Raw genomic sequence first — 23,075 nt, 5'->3', positions numbered from 1 at the left:
GGTTCTGAAATAGAAACTTAATTCATCTACACCTCTGGCGTCCCGATCGCCCCCAGCTTCCGTACATTAGAGAAAACGTGTGCCCCTTCACTTTCTGCCACTTCTCTGTGGCTGACCTCAGTCAGCATCATGTCCTCCAGGTCCATCCATTTTCCTGCAAATGACAGAATTTAGTTCTTCTTGGTGAGTGAGTAGAATTCCATTGTGTCGACAGCCCATCATTTCCTAATTTGGCTACTGTGAATTGTGCTGCTATGAACAGATACGCACACATGACTACATAAGAGGTCTGGAAGCAGTAATCCTTAGCTACAAGTATCAATAACCAGGGTGGCATCCCTCCAAGCCTAAACACACAGTCCTCGGGCAGCCGTCCCAGCGAAAGCATTCCTGCGCAAGGCCGCGCCGGCCTTCGTGCAAGGTCGTGGTTCCTGTAGACACCTTCGTGAATGGTCCTTGTTATCAGCCGTGCAGGCGGGAGACCCCTCTTTCTGTAACCTCCCAGCTTTATTTATTTTGGACTTGACAAATGACTCCGTTTTGATTCTGACAACTTGCAAAGGAATTGGGAGTGGGGGTGGCGGTGTTCTGTGTCCTGAGTGTGGTGGGTGGGTATCCAAAACACAAAAACATGGAAAGGGGGCCGGTGGCGCACACTTGGAATCCCAGCGCTTGGGAGGCTGAGACAGGAGGATCACGGTTCTCAGACAGCCTCAGCTACTTAGTGAGGCCCTGTTTCAAAATAAAGAATTAAAAATAGGGCTGGGGGTATAGCTCAGAGGTAGAATGGCCCTGGGTCCCATCCTCAGTACTGGGGGGAAAAAAAAAACTTGGAAAGGGATACTGTGTGTAATATATTTTTTTTGTGTGTGGTACTGGGGTTCCTGGAAGCCCTTCTACCTCTGGGCTACACTCCCAGACCTATTTTTTTTATAGTTTTATTTGGAAACAGGGTCTCTTAAGCCAGCATGGCTGGCTTTGAACCTGCGCGATCCTCCTGTCTCCGCCCCCCAGGCACAGGGATTACACGCGTGCCCACCACGCCTGGCCCTGTGTGTAAATTTTATCTCTATCAATTTGACTAACATGAAAAAGAAATAAGGGCCAGGCGTGGTGGTGCACACTGTAATCCCAGTACTTGAGAGGGGGACCTATGTCCTTGTGAAAATCATCAGGTTGCAGCCACCGCAATTTAGTAAGACCCTGTTTCAGAATTTAAAAAGGCCGGGAGTGTAGCTCTGGGGGAACAGCAGACAGCCCTTTGGTTCAAGCCAAGGGAGGGAGAGAAAGAGGGAACGAAGAAAAGAAAGGAATGAGCCTGCCTAGATGGGGAGAAACACACACACACACACACACACACACACACACACACACACACACACACACACAGCCTTCCAGCCTGAGCTGTCTGTCCGGCTGGGAATGCTGTCTGAATGGGGTCACCTGCGCATCCCTGCCCCTCCAGGCTGGAGGCCAGGCTGGGTGGGGGCTGCCCAGAGCCCCGCCCAGGGAGCGCCGCCCCGCCCTCTGTTGCCGGGATACTGGGGGAGGCGGTTCCTGCCTCGGTCTCGCGGCTCCCACTGCCATGGAGACCAGCTTGGGAGCTGGAGGAAGCCGCCCCGGCCGGGCAGGAGCGGCAGGCGCAGGAGGCCAGGGGTCGTGGATTAGCTGAGCAGGTGCTGGAGCTGGGACCCCGGCCGGGGACTCGCCCGGCCGGCCACCGCGCTCCCCAACAGGGCCGGGCCCCGGGGGCGACCGACCCCAGGCCCCGCTGGAGGGTGTCCAGAGCGGGTGTCTCCTCCCTCCGCAATGTTCATCACGGTGATGTTCGGAGGTCAGTGGGTCCCCTGCCAGGAGGTGGGTGGGGGCACGCTCGGAGCGCACCTCCCTCTGCCCTGGGGTGGTGGGTGCAGGTGGGGAAGGACGAGGGATTACCCGGCTGGCACCTGCGGGGTAACAGGTGTCTCCGGGGTAAGTAAAGTGTCGGGGTAACCTGCTCGACCCACACTTTTTGTTTTTGCAGTACTGAGGATTTTACCTCCGAGCGACACCCCCGCCCTATATACTTTTTTTTTTTTTTTTTTTTGGTGGTACTGGGGTTCCTGGAAGCCCTTCTACCTCCGGGCTACACTCCCAGCCCTATTTTAACATTTTTATTTTGAAACAGGGTCTCCTAAGCCAGCGTGCACGGCTGGCTTCGAACCTGCGCGATCCTCCTGTCTCTGCCTCCCAAGCGCGGGGATTACAAGCGTGCGCCACCACGCCCGGCTATATACTTATTATTTTGAAACAGGGTCTCACTGAGTTGCAGAGGGCCTCACTATGTAGCTGAGGCTGTCCGCAAACCGTGATCCTCCTGTCTCAGCCTCCCAGAGAGATGCTGAGATTACAAGCGTGCACCACCGCTCGCTTTAAACTGCACGGCCATCTCTTGAGATGGGCAGTGGCCAGTGTGCCGTAGCTGTAGTTGCAGATTTCGGGGTCCGCGGCCCTGCAGGGGTGGGGGCAGCTCCAGTGCGGAAGGTAGCATTGCCTGAGCAAGAGCCCCCATCATGGGGAAAGCACGGATCCCCCTGCTCATGTCTGCCCTTGCTCCACAGCTGGCTGCGGGGAGCTGGTGAACCCCTGGTGCAGCCTGGTGACCCTCACTGCCCATCTGAAGCAGAGGGGACAGGTCCCCCCAGATGGTGAGGACACGCAGGGCGGGCCTCTGGGGGGGTCTGGGGTCGCAGCCCTGCCCAGCCCCTGTCTGCCTTCCCAGCAACCATTGCGCTCCTGGCTGAGAATGGGCAGCTGGTGAGCCTGGACGAGGGCGTGGACGGGAGGACGTCCTCGGCTTCCTCCTCCTCGGGCAGCCCCCAGCTTCAGGAGAGGGGGACCTATGTCCTCGTGAAAATCATCAGTAAGTGGGGCCCGAGGCTCTCCCCGGTGGCACAGATAGATACAAGGAAGGTATCTTGGGAGGGAGGGATGCAGACCACCCGAGACCCTGCCCACCCCACGTGGGCCAGGTCTTGGCCCCAACATCCCTGCCCTGCCCCCTGCCCAGACCAGCAAACAGATCCATAGAGGCGGGGGAGGACCATAGGTCAGTCACAGGCCCTCTGCCTCTCCACACTCCACAGGGGGGAAGGACGGGACCCCTACCCGCTACGAGTCCCTACTGGAGAACCTGGATGACCAGTGTCCAGAGCTGGCAGGTGAGCATCGGGTCACGCCCTGGGTGGAGACAGCTTCCCCACAGTTCCCAACAGTAGGACTTCCTGGGCCTTCCAGAGGAGCTGCGCTGGCTGTCGGGCCTCCCTACCATGAGCAATGGCCGGAGGAGACGGAGGCGTGGCCCGCGGGAACAGGGACCCCCTTCGAGGGCTGGAAGGGCGAGCTCCCTGCCATCCAGGACCCGCTAGCCAGAGCCAGGAGGTGTGGATGCCCAGAAGTGGGAGTCCTTCTCGGAGGACCCCTGTGTGTGCTGAGAGGCTCCACACACAGACACCCCCAGACAGAACATGCCGCCCTTGAGACAGGCCACCTACTGGAGGTCAGCACCTTTGGGGCAGGGATGTCCTGGGCGGCTTGCAATGCAGTGGCCTGCGCTGGGTTTGAAGGGCCTGCTTTTCTGTGCCAGCTGGCCCCATGACCTGGCACACCACAGTCAAGTGGCCAGAGGGGCTGGCCGTGACCTCTGACTCATGTGATCAGACGCAAACAGACAGCAGCCTGGCAGGACGCCCCTCTGCCCATCGGAATCTACAGTCACTAAGAAGCAGTGTCATCACGGGGCAAAGTCACAGAAAGGTCCCGAGGCCTTGGGGGTGGGCTGGGGGGTGAGACGTGGGTGCAGAGGAACACACCCAGGGGCAGACACAGGACGTATGAGGGCAGGTGTCCCCTGAGAGGCGGAGACAACGGGCTTCTGGGGGAATCCAATGCCCAGAGTCCGATGATAACCTTGAAGTCACCTGCTAAGCCTCACTGCCCACAACGCAGACTACCGCAGGGCTCCACCCAGGCGCACAGCCCGCCACAGTAGGCCATCTTTTGCCTCCTGCAACCACAGTTCACAAGCCAGGGAGATCCTGACAGGCCAGCAGTAGGGCACGCAGCAGTCTGTGGTCTAAAATAAACTCTTTAATTGCACGTGTGTGTCTCGAGTTATCCTTGGGTCAGGTAACCCCGTCCTTACTCCCAGTCCCGGGTACCATCGGTCATGGCGGTCCAAGCGTCCGTGAGGGGCCGGGTGGGTGCAGGGCTGTGGCCCGGGAGCCATCTCAGAGCGGACCCTTGGGTTGGCACCGGCCTCTTCAGGGCAGAGAGCTCAGACCTGTGGCGGGGGAGGGCAACACGGACTGGTGTTGGCCTGCAGGTGCCAGCGGGCGTCCCCTCCCGGTCCCCACCTGGGCAGGGTCCCACTGCTCACCATGGTTGTACTTGCATTGCTTGAGGGCCTCGCTGAAGCCCTCACACAGGGACAGGTCGCTCTGAGTAGTGGAACAGTCCAGAAACTGCTTGATCTCGTAGGAGCAGGGCCCCATCTGCAGGGGCTGAGGGGCAGCCCGGGCAGGGACCTGGGGCGCGACGGCACGGGTCAACTCAGGACTGGTACCCAGAGGCGGTTCCAGAGCCAGGGCTGCCCGCTCCCCCCCACAGCCCCGTCCGGGGTCCGGGGGCTCCCTAACCCCAGCTGCTCCATCTGCAGAATACTCAGCAAGCAGCTCCCTTCAAAGACTTCAAAGACAAATACTCAGCAGATACAGACAGGTTTTCCCTGCAGCCTCCAGACAGGCATGATGGGGCAGGTGTGGGGGAGGGAGGTGGAGGATTCTAGAAAAACCCCTGCACTCTGCAAGTACTCTGGGCATAAGCCCCACCCCCACTAATTCTAGCACCTTCCTGGCTCAGTCACTGATCCTCGTGAACCTTGACCTAGCTGCTAAGCCGAATTTGGATTTGACTCAAGACTGGGGGGTGGGGGGGACAGTAGGGAAGAGGTCACCAGAAACATCAGCCTTGGGCACCGCCTGCCCGTCCCCACTGGGCCCAGAGGCTGCAATCCTGGACCCCGTGTGAGGACAAGGACTCTGGAAATTCAACAGACACACCTCCCCCCTCGGCCAGGGTTAGGTGACCTTGGGCCCTGCTGCACGGAGGGTTCCCCATCTTTAAAGGGCCGCCGTCCCTGGCAGTCCAGGGGCCTTGCTTTCAAAGTGAGGGCAGGAAGTGACCTCCAGCTAAACAGCGGAGGGAAGACCAGGAGCTCCCGGCCCCAGGGCGCCTCCGGGTTCCTTGGGTGCACTTGAGCAATCTTGCCTCAGTTTCTCCCAGGCCCGGCCGCTCACCTGCTGCGCGGCGGGCTGGGCAGGCTCCGAGCTTCCCCCACTGAAGGCTCCGGTCAGGGCGCTGCCCATCACGTGTCCCACGGCGGAGCCCACGGCGACCCCGGCGGCGGTGGACGCCATCTGCGCCATGAGGCCGGGCTGGCCGGAGGGCGCGGGGGCCGGGGCGGCTGCCGAGGGCGGCGGGTGTGCGGGCGGGTGGGCTGCGGGTGCGTGGCGGCTGCGGGGCCGGAGGCGGCGGGTTAATCCTGGCCGGGCTCCAGCCAGAGGGGCCTGCAGCTCCTGGAAACGACCCCTGCCACTCCGCGACAGGGGGACCCCCGCGTCTGCACCCGCCCCTCCCCCACCAAAATGGCGCAGTAGCAGCCAAGGTCACTCTGCGGGCGCCCTTGGGGAATGCCCACGCGTCTCTACCCGCCCCCGCCGGGCCCCGTCCCCTTCACACCTGGCTGGCCGCACGGCCGCGCTTCGGCTCCCCCGAGGCATGGTGGCCGGACCCGACGAGCTGAACCGGAGCGGGCGGCGGCGGCGGCGGGTCTACCTTGGGGGCACACGCTGCAGCGCGCGTCACTCCGGCGAAGGGGCGGGGCCGGGGCGGGGGCTGAGGCCACGCCCCCGGGGAGGGGCGCCTCCCCAGGCCCGCCCCTCATCCCGGGTACCGCGGCCCCGCCTTGCAGCACCCGCCGCTCGGCCGCCAGGGGGCGCCGCGCTCCTGCGCCGGCCCCGGCGATCAGGTCCCGGGACAGCGGCAGGTGTTGCAACCGCCCAGGGCTTGAGCAGGGCCGACAGGGCCGGCTCTATTAGAAGGACCGCCATGGAGCGCGCGGGGTGGAGTTGGGGGTTGTCGCCAGCCTTAGGGGGGACAGGAGAGGGCGAGGCGACCGGGGAAGGGGCGCGAGGTTCCAGATCGGGCTCTGCTCCCCGACCCTTCTCGCCAGACAGCGCTTGCGGGTTACCAGGGAAGGCCCGCAGTGACTGACCCCGCTAGGGGGCGTCCCGATCCTTCTTCGACTGTCCAGCAGAGGCCACCCGGAGCAGAGCCAGCCAGGCCTTGAACCCCGCTGGCTCCCCAGGACCCGCCCCCAGGCCCCAGGGACTCAGCGTCAGACACTAATAGCGTTTACAAGACATTGAAGCAAGTGTCCCCTCCCACCGACTGTGATGAATGCCTGCCCTGGGTACTGGGGATTGAACCCAGGGACGTCCTACCTCGGCGCTACCGCCCCAGCCCTTTTTATTTCTTATTTGCAGACAAAGTCTCACTAAGTTGCTGAGGCTAGCCTTGAACCTGCAATCCTCCTGTCTCACAAGTTCTGGGGTTACAGGCGTGTGCCATCATGCCTGGCTAAAAGCCTACTTAAAAAGTGAGTCACTTATCTTTTAATAGACTTTTATTGGTGGGTTCTAATTATGCATTATGACGCAGTTCGGAGTGCCTGAAACATTATATATATAATCACACACAGCCCTTGGTGCGTTTCCCTCCGGATCCCGCCCGCTCTCTCCACCCTCCCACACATATCGAGATTGGCATTGCTAACTTTATATGCACGCGTACATAGCACGATCTGAACCGTTTCCTTCATCAGCTCTCTGTCCCCTCCACGCCTCCCTCCCCAAGCCCTTCCTCTCTTCTATTGGTATCTCTCTGCACTGACCTGAAGTCCTTTTTATTTTTTAATTTCTCTCTAGCTCCCACATAGGAGATAAAACACATGACCCTTCAGTAAAAAAGTAAGCCTTAAAAAAAAAAATAGTACAAGCCAGGTGTGCTGGCCCATGCTTGTAATCCCCGTATTTGGGAGGCTGAGACAGGAGGATCGGGCCTCAGCTACTTAGTGAGGCCCTCTGCAACTTAGGGAAACTCTGTTTCAAAATAAATAATAAAATGCAGTCTGGTGTGGTGGCGGACGTTCGTAATCCCAGTACCGGGGAGGCTGAGACAGGAGGATCGGGGTTCATGGACAACCTCAGCTACTTAGTGCGGTGCTCTGCAACTTAGTGAGACCTTATTTCCAAATAAAGAATAAAAAAAAAAAAAGTAGGGCTATGGTTGTAGCTTGGAGGTAGCATGCCCCTGGGTTCCATTCCCACTACGCAAAAAAAAAAAAAAAAAGAATAAAAAGTAGAGCTGGGGATATAGCTTGGACGTATAAAGATTTATATATTGGGTTCAATCTCCAGCACCGGGGGGAAAAAAAAAAGATTGTACATAGCCAGGCACACGCCTAAGTCCTAGTATTTGGGAAGCTGAAACAGGAGGATGACGAGGCTAAGCCCAGCCTCTGCAACTTCGTGAGATCCTGTTCCAAATTTAAAAATAAAATAAAAAGGGCTGATAGAGCCCCCCCTGGGTTCAATTCCAATACTAAAAGGTTGCAGTCAATAGAAAAGCGCACTGCTGTCTTGCCCCGCTTCGCCCTCTAGGGGTCGCCCTGGAGTCTTTTAAGAGAAGCTGCGAAAGCCTCGCCACCCCAATTTCTAGGCCCAGACTGGGCGTCTGCAGCGGCGCCTGCAGCAGCTCAGGGCCCTGCCTGGGTCTGGGCCCGGGAGGGTCCCCATGTTGGGGCAGGTCATCTGGGTCGGTGGAAAAGCCCTTGCCCACCACAGCAAGGACCAGATGCCCCTGCTCCTTCCCTCCTTCCCGCCTTCCATTCCCACCGCCCCTCGTGTCTCAGACGCGAGCAGGGACCTGTCGGGCTCGACCTAGACAGACACCTTTCTATGCCACTTTTTTTTTTTTTTTTTTGGTATTGAAGATTGAACTCAGGGACATGCCACTTCTGAGTTACCCACCCCACCCCCGCCCTTTTTATATTTTTTTTACTTTGAATCAGGGTCTCGCTAAGTTACAGAGCGGCTCACGCAGCTGCTGAGGCTGGCCTCAAACCCGTGTTCCTCCTGCTCAGCCTCCCAAGTCCTGGGATCACAGGCGTGCACCACCGTGTCTGTCTTCCTACAGCCCTCTCCCCAGCCACCGGCTACAGGGTCTCCGCGCCCCTCCGCCTACCTGTTGGTATGGAAAGTCTGGCTCTCTCGGTCTCAGGGCCTCAGTTTCCCCATCTACAAATTGTCTCTTGCCTGTTCCAAGGAGAAGTACTGGCCAACCTCTGCCATCTGCCAGGTTTTAATATCTCTGACCTCCGGGGATATCTTGTGCCATCTCCCAGGTGGGGGTCCTCTGGGACTGAGGGCAGGGGGGCTGGCCCAAGGGTAGGAACACCTGTCAGAGGCTGGCAGGAGGTCAGAGGTCAGGCCCCCACGGAGACCTTGCCAGGTGAGGGACCTTCCAAAAGCGGGGGCAGGGGGGAGGCCGGGGAGGGGAGAAACCCGACTCCTCCCTCAGGCTCTCCCCAAGTCTAGAGCCCCGATCGCCCGCCACGCAGAGGGGCACCCCGGGCCAGGGCTACCCCGCACCAGCCCCCCAAGGGCCAGGGCTGGGCCGCCCCTGGCCCGGATTCGCTGCAGACCCCGACTCCCGCGCGTCCAGCCCCTCCGGGGCCACCTCCCCCACCGGGGCGCCGGGACAGGGAGCGCTTAGAACAAAAGGCGGCGGGGCGGGGCCGGCGGGCGGGCGAGGCTATAAGGGGCGGCGGCCGGCGCGGCCCAGCAGGCCTGCAGCCCCGGGCGGATGGCTCGGGCGGCCGGGCTCCGCGGCGCCGCCCCGCGCGCCCTGCTGCTGCCGCTGCTGCTGCTGCTGCTGCTGCCGCCGCCGCCGCTGCTGGCCCGGGCCAGGCCGCCGGTGAGTGCCGCCGCCGGCCTGCAGCTCCGGCCGCAGGGAGGGCCGGCCACGGGGCGCCCGGGTGACCTGGCCGTGGCGGGCACCCGACCGCCCTGGGCCCCTGTGGGCGTAAGGACGAGCTCCCGGCCCTGGAGGCGCGCAGGTGGAGCCGCGCCCGGCATCGCGGCGCTGCAGAGGAGCGACTCTGCGGGGCCCAGTCGCTCCCACCTGGGACCCGCTCCCGCGCCCAGGCTGCGCTGCTGCGGGGTGTAGGGAGAGGTAGCCGAGGGAGTGGTTACAGGGCCCCTATTCATCTCAGGGACAAAGCCCAGCAGGTCCCAGGCGGGTGTCAGCTGCCAGGTGTGTGGCCCCGGCGAGCGCCCTCCAGGTGTGCCGGGAGAGGATAAAGGACATTCCCGGGAGGGGGAGACTTGGCTGGAGAAAGCGGGCTGCGGACCTGGAGGACGTGCTGCCCCGGGGCACCTGCCGGGGACAAGTGTGGGGACAGGCCTGGGAGGCTTGGACCGTGGTAGTGCGTGTGGGCATCAGATGGGGGCAGGAAGGAAGTGGATCCAGAACACGGGGGAGAGAGGGGAGGCTGCCACACGTGTGCTGAGGAGAGGAGACAAGCCAGGTAAGAGAGAGCAGAGTGAGAGGTGGAGGGACGCCGGGTGTGTGTGTGACGGCCTGTGTGTGGGCCCGCCCTCCCTCCAGGCTGGGCTCTGGGGCACCTGTCAGGGGCAACTGGGCAGGGCTTGGGGCCAGAGCCTGGACCACTGCAGGCCCGGGTGCTGGGCCCACTGTGCCGGCAGCGCAGGCAGCTGTGTCAAGCAGGCATCCTGCGACTGGTCCCTCTGCCGGGCCGCACCGGCTCTGTGCCTCGCAGGCCGGGTGCCAGCCATGGGAGCAGAAAGGGATGGGAAAGTGGGCGGGCCCTCGGTCCGGAAGCTCCGCGTCTTTCCCAGCCCCTCTCGGTCCCCTAGAACTTGGAGCACAGTCAGGTCGGGAAGCGCCCTGGGTAGCAGTGGAGCCTGTGGATTCGGGGATTGGAGACAGCTGGCTTTGGACTGTGTGGCCCTGGGTAAGCTTTCTTTCCCCCAGAATCTCACCCACTCCTTGGGTAGCAGGAGAGGAGGCAGGAGCTCTCGAGACGCTCAATCCTCTGTAGCTGCCACTCTGGCACCTGGGCAGGGTCGGTGCTGGGGTTGCGGGCCGGCCCCAGGAGCGTTCGAGCCCCATGCTGTTGTCTGTCACTCTGCAGACGCGCAGGGAGCATTTGGGGTCGCCTCCGATGTGTTTATCCCTAGACTATCGTCAGCAGGGCAGGAGAGCTCTGTAAATATTTATCTAGCTCAGCTTTCAGCCTCCGAAGGCAGGGAAGGAGCCCCGTAGGTAGACGTCGGAGATAGATGGACCTGCGTCCAGCGGGCTGTGGGGCTTGGGTCGGTTCCTCCATGTCTCAGCCCCAGAAGGCCAGGCCGCTGCGTGGAACACTGTGATGGTGGTCCCGCCTTCCCGGCAGCCTAACAACCCTTCTTCAAAGTTGCCCCCGACCACCGACAGCAGAACATATAGGTGAGGTTAATTGTCCCCAATAGAAGGCAAACCCGGAGCCCAGCATGGTGGCGTGCGCTTGTAATCCCAGCATTCGGGAGGCTGAGACCGGAGGATCACGGTTCACGGACAGCCTCAGCTACTTAGTGAGGCCCTCCGCAACTTAGTGAGACCCTGTTTCAAAATAAAGAATAAAAAGCAGGGCAGGAGGTACAGCTCGGAGGTTGAATGCCCCCCTGGCTTCCATCCCCAGACTCGAAACAAAAAAGTGAACTGGGGCACAGAGGGACAGGACCGACGGTGCCCAGTGGCCTCCTATCCCGGGTCCTCTTCTATCTCCTGTCTCCAGGTGCCTTTCCATATTTGGATTAGGCGTTGACCCAGGAAACTGAGCGTGGTGGGGCACAGTTGTAATCCCAGTATTGGGGGGGCTGAGCTAGGAGGCTCACGGGTTTGAAGGCGGCCTCAGCCATTTAACAAAATTCTCAGCAACCTAGCAAGACCTTTGAAACAAAAGCAAACAAAAAACTAAGTTGGGCATGGTGACCCAAGCCTAAAACCCTAGTACGCGAGAGACGGAGACAGAAGGATCACAGGTTTGAGGTCAGCCTCAGCAAGTTAGTGAAGCCAGCCTCAAGAACTTAGCGAGACCCTGTTTCAAAATAAAAAGTGAGCCAGGCATGGGGGCGCATGCTTGTGACCCCAGTACTTGGGAGGCTGAGACAGGGAGATCGCAGGTTTGCAGCCAGTCTCAGCAACTTAGTGAGGCCTGCCACAACGTAGACCCGGTTTCAAAATAAAAAGAATAAAACAGGGCTGGGGGTATAGCTCAAAGGTAGAATGCCCCTGGATTCAATCCCCGGGATCACAAAAGTAAATAAATAAAAGTAAAAAGGGTTGGAGGCATAACTTGGAGGTAGAAAGCCCCTGGGTACCTAAAAAAAAAAAATAAAAAATAAATAAATAAATAAATAAATAAATAAATAAATAAAAAAAAGAGAGAGGAGGAGAAAGAAAAAGAAGAAGGGAGCCTGGGTCAGCCAAGACATTTGGAGTGTGTGCGAAGCTGAGGACCGCGGCTGCCTGTCGCGAGGAGGATGGGGCAGAGCGAGCCAGGCACCTACTCCAGCTCAAGCCAAGGGAGGCTACTGGCCGAGGAGGGAAGGCACCAGAAGTAGAAACACTTCCCAGGAATGTGGGTTTTGGAAATAAGCCAAGAGCTGAGGCTTAAGAGTCCAGCGAAACGCTGGAGAGGGGAGGCCTGAGCACCCGTCTGAGCCCAGAACAAAATCCTTGACCTCTCTGGGCTCTGCTGCATCCCCTGGGAAATGGAGTGGTGGCTGCACCCCAAACTCCCCAGGCTGTAATTGAGGCCAGGGGTGGTCTGTGCCCACCACTCCACCCCCTGGGTCCGCACAGTCCTGGGAGCAGGGCCAGCTCAGAGATCATCTCTGCGCCGGGGCTGCGGTGGACGCGGCAGCAGGATGGCACCTGGCTCTTTGTCACGTCGTCAGCTCCTTTTGACAGAGGGAAGCCGAGGCTGAAAGAAGACAGTGATGCCAGGTGCAGTGGTGCACACCTGTTGTCCCCATGCTTGGGAGGGTGAGGCAGGAAGAATTACAGGTTCGAGGCCAGCCTCAGCAACTTAGCGAGACTCTGGTGTAGCCCCAGTACCAAATTAAACTAAAGAGGAAGACGATGCTGACAGTGACTTGTTCAGGGGTGTCTAGCTGTGATCTTGTGGGGGGGATGGACAGTGGGTGTCTGGGGGGTCATCACCTGTCCTTCCTTTGTGGCTGGCTGTATAAGGCTCTAGTGGGTGGACAGAAGAAAGGGAGTTTCTGGAGTAAACTGAGCTGGCAACCTGGGCTTAGGGGCTTCCAAGGGAAGCCACAGGGAGAAAAAAATTGACCGTGCTTCTGCTGTCAAGGTGAAGCCTGGCCGAGTAGCTTCTCCCGGGACAGATGTCTTCACTTTCTTTTTTCTTTCTTTCTTTTCTTTTCTTTTTTTTTTTTTTTTTTGTGTGTGGTACTGGTGGTAGAACCCAGAGGCTTTCTACCTCCGGGCTATACTCCCAGCCCTATTTTATATTTTATTTGGAAACAGGGTCTCACTAAATTGCTGAGAGCCTCACTAAGTAGCTGAGGCTGGCTTTGAACCTGTGCGATCCTCCTGTCTCAGCCTCCCAAGCGCGGGGATTACAAGCGTGCGCCACCACGCCCGGCAGATGTCTTCACTTTCTTTTTTTTTTTTTCTTTCTTTCTTTTTTCTTTTCTTTTTTTTTTTTTTTTTTTTGGTGGTACTGGGGTTCCTGGAAGCCCTTCTACCTCTGGGCTACACTCCCAGACCTTTTTTTTTTTTTTACATTTTTTTATTTGGAAACAGGGTCTCCTAAGTCAGCGCGCGGGGCTGGCTTTGAACCTGCGCAGTCCTCCTGCGCGGGGATTACAAGCATGTGCCACCACGCCCGGCAGATGTCTCCACTTTCTAAGAACACAGAGAGAGCCAGGAGAGGGGGTGGACTGTGAGCAGTGGAGCCCCCCACCAGCTCTCACTGGAGCCGGCTGCTCTAATTCCTCATGTGAGAAGTGGGGTGCCGGTGGAGTTGGGGAGTTGGTGGAGTCCGTCAGGGACCAGCAATGGCAGGTCCTAGCCTGCTACAGTGATCAGTACTATTTTTTTTTTTTTTTCAGTACTGGCGATGGAACCCCGGGGCATTCTACCTCTGAGCTATATACCCCAGCCCGATTTTTTACTCTTTATTTTGAAACAGGGTCTCCCTAAGCTGAGGCTGTAGGTGAACAGCGATCCTCATGTCTCAGTCTCCCAAATGCTGGGATTACAAGTGTGCACCACCCCGGCCGGCAACAAGTACTTATTAATTAACAGTAAACCCCAAATTGGCTGGAGCCTGCCATCCAGTGGCACTGTGCTTTGCCTGGTAACTATGTAGTAAAGCAACCTCTGAGACTAGGGGGAACCCGGGCCTCATACCCCAAGTCGCTCCAACTTACCCCGATGGTCCCTAAGGCCGCTTGGGGTGGAGCAATCTTGGGAAGTGAATCCTAAACTCTGGGATCAAGAACTGGGAAGCCTGGGACTCTGATCCGAGCCCTGGATACCCAGAGCCTGGGAAAGCTGCCAGAAGTTGAGGGCGGAGCCTGAGTGGCCGGGCTCCCACCCCAAATATGGCCGTGGGTAGGCTGCTGCTGTGCAGATCCACAGGCCTGGCCAGACAGGTGTTGAGTGTCTCAGCCAACAGCCCCGCTCTGTCCCTCTCCTCCAGCCCAGGACTCGGCTTTTGCCAGCGTCCCGAGCCAGGCTCTTGCCCTTGGCCTGGGACACCGGGGTCCTCCCCTGGTCCCACGCCCTTGCTGGGTGATCTCGCAGACTCTCCAGCCTCTTGCCTTTGGCCTGGGACACCGGGGTTCTCCCCTGGTCCCGCGCCCTTGCTGGGTGATCTCACAGACTCTCCAGCCTCTCTGAGCTGCTTCTGTTCTCACACACAAGAACTGGGACTTCTGCCCCAGGGACTTGCAGAGGAGGGGAGGATGCAGCCCAGGTCGGAATTTGCCATCTGCAGTCCTGGTGCTGTGGCAAGGGTGGGCCGGGCGTCTGGTAACTGCCCATTCCTATCATCCAGGCATGAAACGGAGCAGGCAGATCACAGACCCGGCTCCTGCCATATTTCTAGCCCTGGCAGGGTGTGAGCAACAGGATCTCCAGTAAGTGGACACAGGCCTGCGTGCCTCCAACTAGCCATCCCCATCCCCGGGGCCGACACCCTGGCATAGCCGTGCGTGCAGACTGACACCCTCCTGCCACCCAGAGCAGGGGCAGGGGGTTTAGTTCAGTGGAAGAGTTCACAAGAGGGGCCCTGGATTTAATCCTAGCCCCCCCACACACACACACATGAAAGGAAACCGGGCCTCAGTTAGCAGGCGCTCTTCCCGGACCTCCTGGTCTGTTTTGAATTTCTCCATGGACCACCTGTCTCATCCTCAGATCACACCTAAGGAGGCGGGGCTTATCAGCCCCAGAGGTCAGATATGCAAGCCAAGGCTGTATGAGGGGCTGCAGCCCCTTTGTGCCAGGGGTGAGGAGTAGGGGTGTCCCAGGCAGGAGAAAGGGCTGAATCTTCTATAACCGGGTACAAGGTGTCTGAACTCGGTGGACACCCAAAGAAAGGGAGATAGGAGGACTTTTTTGTTTGTTTTGTTTTTGTTTTTGTTTTTGTTTTGTTTTACACCCAAGAGCAAGCCAGGCATGGTGGTGCATACACGTAATCCCAGCATTTGTGAGGCTGAGACAGGAAGATCGCGGTTCACGGACAACCTCAGCTACTTAGTGAGGCCCTGTTTCAAAAATAAAGAATAAAAAATAGGACTGGGGGTGTAGGTTGGAGGTAGAATGCCCCTGGGTTCTATCCCCAGTACCAAAACAAAACAAACAAAAAACCAGAGGCATTCTACCTCCAAGCCACACCCCAGCCTGATTTTTAATTTCTTACTTGAAAACAGGGTCTCACTAGATTGCTAAGAGCCTCACTAAGTTGCCGAGGCTGGCTAGTAATCTGCGATCCTCCCGTTTCAGCCACCCAAGTAACTAAGATAACAGGCATGTGCCACCATGCCCGGCGGTAGTAGTGCTTTTGTCTGTGGGGCAGTGGAGGAGCTTGCCTGCTGTTTGCTTAGCAGTTTGGGAATTCCATTCCTGGGTGTGTATGGAGAGTGCACTCAGGGGCTCAGAAGCTCATGATCCCCAGACCAGGTGTGCTCCTGTCCCTGCCTGAGCAGCTGGGGTTGGCTACAGGAATGGAGGAGGAGGAGGAGGCGGCGGTGGTGGCAGCAGCCTGATGCCTTGGGACCGAGTGTCAAGAAACCAGGCAGCCAGCTGGGACCAAAGGGCCCTGCCCTCTGCCCAGTGGTTGCATCCGGCCCTGCTGATGAGCCGCGCCTCCAGCCATGGGCCAGCAGGGCTGAGGGCGGACCTGGCCCTGGCATCTTCTTTCTGCCCAGGACGCCCACCACCACAACCACCACCACCACCACCCGGCAAGAAGGGGACAGCACACCAGGCATGCAGCTCTGCCTGGTAGCCTGGCGCCTGCCCCGTCTGCCCAAGGGGCCCCCCGGCCTGCCAGCGGCCCCAGACCCCCACGCTGTGGTGTGCCTGACCCACCGGATGGGCTGAGTGCCCGCAACCGACAGAAGCGCTTTGTGCTGTCTGGAGGACGCTGGGAGAAGACAGATCTCACCTACAGGTAGGCCACCAGAGTAGGACCGTGTGTTCTGTGCCTGCTCGTCACCACCCTCATGCCTGAGTCCTGACATACACCAGGGCTAGCCCTGCATAGCCAACAGACCTGTGTGCCCGCTGACCCCCAGCCATCCGTGGGTCTACACTGTGACACCTGGCGTAGACATACACATCCACCCACACCCTCCCATAACACACGACGGGTCCTGCCACCACCGGAAAAGTCCAGGCACATGCCTGGGCATGGGTGTAGCTCAGAGGTAGAATACCCCTGGGTCCAATCCCCAGTACCAGAGATCTACCCTTTACACTGGGGCTTATGCGGTAGAAACTCTGGTGAATGAGGATAGTAATGGTGGGCTTTCCCCTGGATCTGGGAAACCCCTGGACAGGTAGTAGGGAGCTGAGACAGCCTGGGAGAGAATGGTCTAGAGTCATATGGCTTTGGAGCCAAGACGGTGGGAAACTGGAGAATTTCCCAGGTCCAGGGTCTGCCCGCCATTGAGCAACGCTGTCGAGTGTTGGGACTCCTGGTTGGGTGCTCTTTGCATACATCTAAGTACACACACCCACACAAAGATTCACCAACACAGCCAGGGAGACCAGCCAGCTGCCCGAGGCCTGGAGCACCCCGGCTCTGGCCTTGAGTACGCACACCTGCCGAGTACCCAGGGCCACTCATCATCAGGGGCTGCCCAGGCCCAGGCCCAGGCCTTCCACCTCCCCCCAGGATCCTGCGGTTCCCGTGGCAGCTGGTGAAGGAGCAGGTTCGGCAGACGGTGGCGGAGGCCCTCCGGGTGTGGAGCGAGGTGACACCGCTCACCTTCACCGAGGTGCAGGAAGGCCGCGCTGACATCATGATCGACTTCACCAGGTGAGCGCACAGCCCGGGTACCCTGGAAACAAGCCTCGCTGCCAGCAGCTGCTGAATCTGCCCCCTCCCGCCACACACAGGTACTGGCACGGGGACAACCTGCCGTTTGATGGGCCCGGAGGCATCCTGGCCCACGCCTTCTTCCCCAAGACCCACCGGGAAGGGGACGTTCACTTCGACTACGACGAGACCTGGACCATCGGGGATGACCAGGGTATGGGCTGGAGACCCGTTCCACAGATGGGACAGCCGGACGTCAGAGAGCAGGGACGTGCTGGGGACTCCAGCTAGGGTCGGGAGCCTGGGTGACTGGCGGCGGCTGACCCACCTCCTCTTTCAGGCACCGACCTGCTGCAGGTGGCAGCTCATGAGTTCGGCCACGTGCTGGGGCTGCAGCACACGACAGTGGCTAAGGCCCTCATGTCCCCCTTCTACACCTTCCGCTCCCCGCCGAGCCTCAGCCCGGATGACCGCAGGGGCATCCAGCACCTCTATGGACGGCCCCGGCCAGGCCCCACCTCCCAGGCCCCGGCCCTGGGGCCCCAGGCTGGGACAGACACCAATGAGATTGCGCCGCTCGAGGTGAGGCTTGGGAGGGTGGGGGCTAGGAGGCGAGGCCCCCGCCAGCCCCCCACCCTGTGGCCCCTGTGGTTCCAGTGTGGGCTCTTTTCTGCCCCCTCCCGCACCCCAGCCGGAAGTCCCCCCGGACGCCTGTGAGGCTTCCTTTGATGCCGTCTCCACCATCCGAGGAGAGCTCTTCTTCTTCAAGGCCGGCTTTGTGTGGAGGCTGCGCGGTGGCCGGCTGCAGCCCGGATACCCTGCGCTGGCCTCTCGCCACTGGCGGGGACTGCCGAGCCCCGTGGACGCGGCCTTTGAGGATGCCCAGGGCCACATCTGGTTCTTCAGAGGTGAGTGGGTTCAGGGGAGGGAGGTGGGCAGCTCGAGAGACTCCGCAGAGTCAGGAATGCCAGGATGCAGGGCAGCCACACACCACTCCTGAGGAATGCGGTGGGCAGACAGCGGGCATCGGGGGCCCAGGCCAGGGGCAGCATGATTGCTTTCAAGGCTTAGCTGGAGGCTCCCAAAGGAGGCGGCTCTTGAAATCAGGTGCCTACCTTAAAGGCACTGCACACTGAGTGGAATGCGTGTTGGCGCCTTTGATCCCCCAAAAGCCACCCTGTGGGATGGGTCTAGAGAGGTGAGGCCTCTGGGGCTCATGGGTGGCAAAGTGACCCATTTGAGGGCTAGCTTAGAAATGGCAGATTAGAGATTTGATCCAGGTTCTGTGACCCAGCAGGCAGAGATGAGAACCTGGAGCGTTCCAGGTGGCAGGTTGGTTTCACAAACAAAGGGGAAGCCTCCGGAGCTGGGGGCGGGGGGTGCACGCTTGTAATCCCAGTACTTGGGAGGCTGAGACAGGAGGATCGCAGGTTCGCGGTCAGCTACTTACTGAGCCTATTGAGCCCTCTGCAACTTAGTGAGACCCTGTTTCAAAATAATTAAAAATTGGGCTGGGGGTGTAGCTCAGAGGTAGAACAACCCTGGGTTCCAGTATCTCACACACACACACACACACACACACACACACACACACACACACGAGACCTCTGGGTGGGTTCACAGGCAGCCGCGGCCACGGCCCAGGCAGTGGGCAGCAGGCATTTGTGACGACAGCCAGATGCTGGGGAAAAGAGCAGGAGCCCAGGCAGCCCTCTGCTGATTAGAGTAACCTCACCACATGCCCCTCACAGAGCCTTCTCTACCCTGCTCACCCCAGCCGGCTCCCGAGTTTCCTCTGGGGCCGGGAGGCGGAGCAGGCATTACTGGCCCTTAATAAACTGGGAAACTGAGACCGGAGTCTGGCAGAGGCCCCGCAGGCCCATGGTGGTCGGGTGTGGCCGAGGGTCTCGGCGGATCCTTGCAATCTCTCTCTCTGGCAGGTGCTCAGTACTGGGTGTACGATGGCGAGAAGCCGGTCCTGGGTCCTGCACCCCTCTCAGAGCTGGGCCTAGTGGGGTCCCCGGTCCACGCTGCCTTGGTCTGGGGCCCTGAGAAGAACAAGGCCTACTTCTTCCGAGGAGGGGACTATTGGCGGTTCCATCCCAGCGCCCGGCGTGTGGACAGCCCTGTGCCCCGCAGGGTCACCGACTGGCGAGGCGTGCCCTCTGAGGTCGATGCCGCCTTCCAGGATGCCGATGGTGTGCGGGGGCTGGGATGCCTGGAGGGAGGGGGTGCAACAACTACATCTCCCACGGGTGCTCCCTTCGGGAGGCCCCGCTCTTCATCACAGGCCCTTTGTCCAGCACCGTCTGCCCTCCTCCTGGTACCCAGGCAGTGCTAGACCCACCTCCGTGTTGCAGATAAAGAGACCGAGGGCCAGAGAGGTGCCAGGACCTGCCAGGGTCCCTTGGCCATAGTCAGTAAAAGAGGGTTGAGGCTGTAGCTAAGTGGTGGAACCTATCCTGTCCAAGGCCCAGGAGCATTCACGGTTATTTAGTTCTATGAAATAAATAACTAAAGCTGGGCCACCTGGTGGCACACATGCCTGTCATCCTGGTACTTGGGAGGTTGAGACAGGAGGATCGCAGGTTCGAGGACAGCCTCAGAAAGTAGTGAGACTCTCATCAACCTAGGGAGACCCTGCTTCAAAATAAAAATAAAAAGCCGGGCATAGTGGTGCACGCTTGTAATCCCAGCATTTGGGAGGCTGAGACAGGAAGATCGTGGTTTGCGGACTTAGTGAGGCCCTTTGCAACTCAGTGAGACCCTGTTTCAAAATAAAGAATAAAAAATACGCCGGGCGTGGTGGCGCACGCTTGTAATCCCCGCGCTTGGGAGGCAGAGACAGGAGGATCGCGCTGGTTCGGAGCCAGCCTCGCTGGCTTAAGAGACTCTGTTTCCACATAAAAATGTTAAAAAAATAGGTCTGGGAGTGTAGCCCGTGGGAGTGTATACCGGAGGTAGAAGGGCTTCCAGAAACCCCAGTACCACCACCAAAAAAAATAAAAAATAAAAAATAAAAAATGGGGCTGGGGGTGTAGCTCAAAGGTAGAATGCCCCTGGGTTCCATCCACAGTACCACACATAAATAAATAAATAAATAAATAAATAAATAAATAGGGTTGGGGGATTAACTTGGAGGTAGAATGCCCCTGGGTTCAAACCCCAGTGCCACAAAAACATTAATTAATTACCGCTGTACAAGGGTCGTGAATGCTCCTAGTACAGCACCAAGCCCCCTGCATGTCTCCTGCAGCTCCCAGAACAGCCCTCAGATGTAACAGCTCTTAGGATCCTACTTTACAGAGGGGCAGAGTCTGAGGCTACAAGGTCCCTAACCTGGGCCACTCAGGGAGACGATACAGGGCCAAGGCTTTCATCAGAAGTCCCTGTTCTTGACCACTGGGCAACCCAGCCTCCTCCAAGCACGGAGAATCTGAGAGCCAGGTTGGAACGCAAAAGCACAGTGCTGCCAGGAGAGGTAGCCCATGTTTGTAATCCCAATACCTAGGAGGCTGAGACAGGAGGATCACAGGTTCACAACCTGCCTCAGCAATTTAGCAAGGTCCTCCACAACTTAGTGAGACTCTGTTTTAAATTAAAAAAAAAAAAAAAAACAGCCGGGCGTGGTGGTGCACGCTTGTAATCCCAGTACTTGGGAGGCTGAGACAGGAGGATCACAGGTTCATGAGCAGGCTCAGCAACTTAGTGAGACCCTCCATAACCTAGTGAGACCCTTGCTCAAAATAAAGAATAAAGAAATCCAGCTGGGGCAGTGGAACTCAGAGGTAGAATAACCTGGCTTCTATTCCTAGTACTACACACACAGTAAGTAAGTAAATAAAATAAATAGATAGATAGATAGATAGATAGATAGATAGATAGATAGATAGGGCTGGGAGTGTAGCTCAGAGGTAGAATGCCCCTGGGTTCAATCCCCAGTACCGCACAAAAAAAGTCCAGTGCTATCTCGCCCATGGGCCCCCTCTTTGCTTCTGTGCTCACCCATTTGGACCCCCAGTCGTGCCATCTGGGTGGCCTCGGGCTCTGGGCCAGGATGCCCCTCTAGTCTGGTTGGAACAAGCTGGGTGATGAGGCCCCAACCAGCCCCCAACCCCCACCCCGTGCAGGCAGAGGGCTCCCTGGAGGGAATGGAGGTCCTGGGAGGCTGGCCCTGGAGCCTGCAGGTTCCCGGGGACTTGATGATGGCCAAGGGCCGGCTGCCGGCCTTCCCCTGTGCCCATCTCTGCGCACTCGGGCCCGGTGTCCACTGCCCGGGCCTGACCTCCTTCTCTCCTTAGGCTATGCCTACTTTCTGCGCGGCCGCCTCTACTGGAAGTTTGACCCCGTGAAGGTGAGGGCTCTGGAGGACTTCCCCCGCCTCGTGGGCCCCGACTTCTTCGGCTGTGCCGAGCCTGCTAACACTTTCCGCTGACCAGCCTTGGATGTCCTGGGGTCTCTGAGCCCTGCCACGCCAAGAGCACTTCTATCAGGAGACCCGCAGCCAGCTTCGTGGCTCTGGGCAGCCGGCAGATTGATGTCTTCTCAGGGGGTCGGGTGGGGTGGGGGCAGCCACCATCACACTGCAGGGGGCCATGCGGGTCGTGGTAACCTGCCTGCCAGCACGGTCTCGGGCTTTGGAGTTGCTTACGATCTTGGGCCGGCCATGCTCCACCTGTGCAGGTCATGGTCAAGTATTTGGGCAAACCAAATACCACCTGGCTGCCCAAGGTCTCCACCCCGTCCTTCAGGGACTTGGCAGGGATGGGCGAAACACAACGGTGTCCTCATTCTATCCCTGCTGGGAGGTTCCTGCCGGGTACTGGTGCTGAAAGTGGGGTGTCAGGGACCCTGTGACCGTGCCCAAGCACGGGGCCTCAGGACAGGGCCTTTTCCTGAGAAGTCGGCTCATGTAGATGCCGGATTTGGCCACCTTCTGGCTGGCATCCTGGAGCTCGGTTGCCCATAGGTCCACAGCCAGCTGGGGAGGGGGCTGCTTCCTTCCGGAAGCCCGAGCCTCAGAAGCCCCAACATACCTCAATCCTGTCCCAGGCCGGATCCTCCCAAAGCCCTCATCCAAGTACTGGTATCCTCCAAAGCCATGTAAATGTGTGTACAGTGTACAGAGTCTTTTTTCTTCTTTTTTACTGACGACTGTCATTAAACTCGATTGTTTTCTAACTGCCTGTCTGTTTTGTGACCAAGAAGCCTCAGGTCAGCCCTGTCCTGGATGAGGGGTGAAACCCTGACGCCCTAGCCTCCTGTTGCTGGGGCACCCGCTCGGGGATCCCCAGCTCCTTCCCTCCCGCACCTCTGGAGGGACCCGCAGTGGCTTAACCAACCTCTGCGTACCCACTTCACCCTCCAAAATGGAGGTCATTTTATCTGATCATACCTCCACCCCACTGCTCTCCTAAAACACTTTGGTTCCCACTGCCCTGAGAACACAGAGCGCTCCCCGACGCCCCAGCATCTCTCGGCCCTGCCTTCCAGGCCTCTCTGCCTTCGCAGTCACACTAATCACAGCCACGGTTTTGTGAGAGCGGTTTTGTGAGAGCGATCTGCACGAAGCCATCTCTACTCGCCAGTTTTTGACTCGCCCACGGGGTTCAGTCCGGTGCACCGGTTTGCTTTGACACTTGGTGTCTGCCCGGGAGCTATGGAAGTCATTGCACAGAGCCGCGGGCAGGGCTGGGCTTGCTGGAGGCACAAAGCCTTGAGCTAAGAGGGAGGGGGAGGCCCTCCCCTCTGGCCATCTGATGCAGCCAAGCCAAACACCACCTGGGCTTTAGAATACTGCCAACCCCCAGCGCCTTTGCCCACCCCACCCCAGGGCTGTCGTTCTAACCAATCCCCACAGCCGCAGGAGCAGCTGCGCTGCGCTATTCAAGTGGGGAAACTGAGGCTCCAGCCCGGGGAGGTCACAAAACATGGCCAGTCCTCTCAGGCTTCCAGATGGAGTTCGGGCCTCCTCCTCCTCCTCCAGGCCTTCACTTCCTTTCTTCACCCCTGGGCTAAGCGCCAGGCCTGGCTGTGAGACGGGTAAAGCCACTGTCTGACTCTGGACCTCAGAGGCTATTTTTGTCCGTGAGAAGCTTTCTCCCTGCACCAGACTTGGGAGGCAGCCTGGCATACAAGGGAAACGGGTCTTGGCTCCTTTAAGGGGCGCGCGGGGACGCGCCCGGTCTTTTGTTTGGGCGGCGGCGGCGCGCGCGGCGGCGTCAACGCCCGCGCATGCGCAGTCGGGGCGGCCTGGTCCTCGTCGCTGGCGGCCGCGGAGGAACCCCGGTGGCGGCGCGAGCGCCTGCCCGGCCCGCCCTTGACCCCCGGGCCC

The 23,075-nt window shown here is 59.0% G+C and overlaps 3 protein-coding genes across 3 annotated transcripts; 2 read left to right on the top strand and 1 right to left on the bottom strand.

Moving 5' to 3' along the window:
• Positions 1 to 1,809: 1,809 nt before the first annotated feature.
• LOC308278237 (uncharacterized protein C22orf15) lies at positions 1,810 to 3,407 on the top strand (the record flags this gene model as incomplete). Its single annotated transcript, XM_080717880.1, has 5 exons — positions 1,810 to 1,834; positions 2,601 to 2,687; positions 2,762 to 2,902; positions 3,126 to 3,200; positions 3,277 to 3,407. 5 exons carry the CDS (start codon positions 1,810 to 1,812, stop codon positions 3,405 to 3,407), a joined length of 459 nt encoding a protein of 152 aa, XP_080574006.1.
• A 777-nt stretch (positions 3,408 to 4,184) lies between these two features.
• Positions 4,185 to 5,819, bottom strand: CHCHD10 (coiled-coil-helix-coiled-coil-helix domain containing 10; the record flags this gene model as incomplete). The annotated part of the gene is made up of 4 exons (XM_080717744.1): positions 4,185 to 4,321; positions 4,418 to 4,565; positions 5,337 to 5,553; positions 5,779 to 5,819. The coding sequence occupies 4 exons, from the start codon at positions 5,817 to 5,819 to the stop codon at positions 4,302 to 4,304; spliced, it is 426 nt and encodes a 141-aa protein (XP_080573870.1). The 3' UTR covers positions 4,185 to 4,301.
• Positions 5,820 to 8,964: 3,145 nt separating this feature from the next.
• MMP11 (matrix metallopeptidase 11) lies at positions 8,965 to 21,176 on the top strand (the record flags this gene model as incomplete). Its single annotated transcript, XM_080717627.1, has 8 exons — positions 8,965 to 9,075; positions 15,627 to 15,871; positions 16,598 to 16,741; positions 16,822 to 16,955; positions 17,082 to 17,323; positions 17,433 to 17,649; positions 18,682 to 18,939; positions 21,043 to 21,176. 8 exons carry the CDS (start codon positions 8,965 to 8,967, stop codon positions 21,174 to 21,176), a joined length of 1,485 nt encoding a protein of 494 aa, XP_080573753.1.
• Between the last annotated feature and the right edge of the window lie 1,899 nt (positions 21,177 to 23,075).

The sequence above is a fragment of the Muscardinus avellanarius genome (assembly GCF_963383645.1).
Source record: "Muscardinus avellanarius genome assembly, chromosome: 21".
NCBI classification, from domain to species: Eukaryota; Metazoa; Chordata; class Mammalia; order Rodentia; family Gliridae; genus Muscardinus; species Muscardinus avellanarius.
Note: the sequence above shows the minus strand (reverse complement) of the source record. Positions and strands in the feature narration are given on the sequence as shown.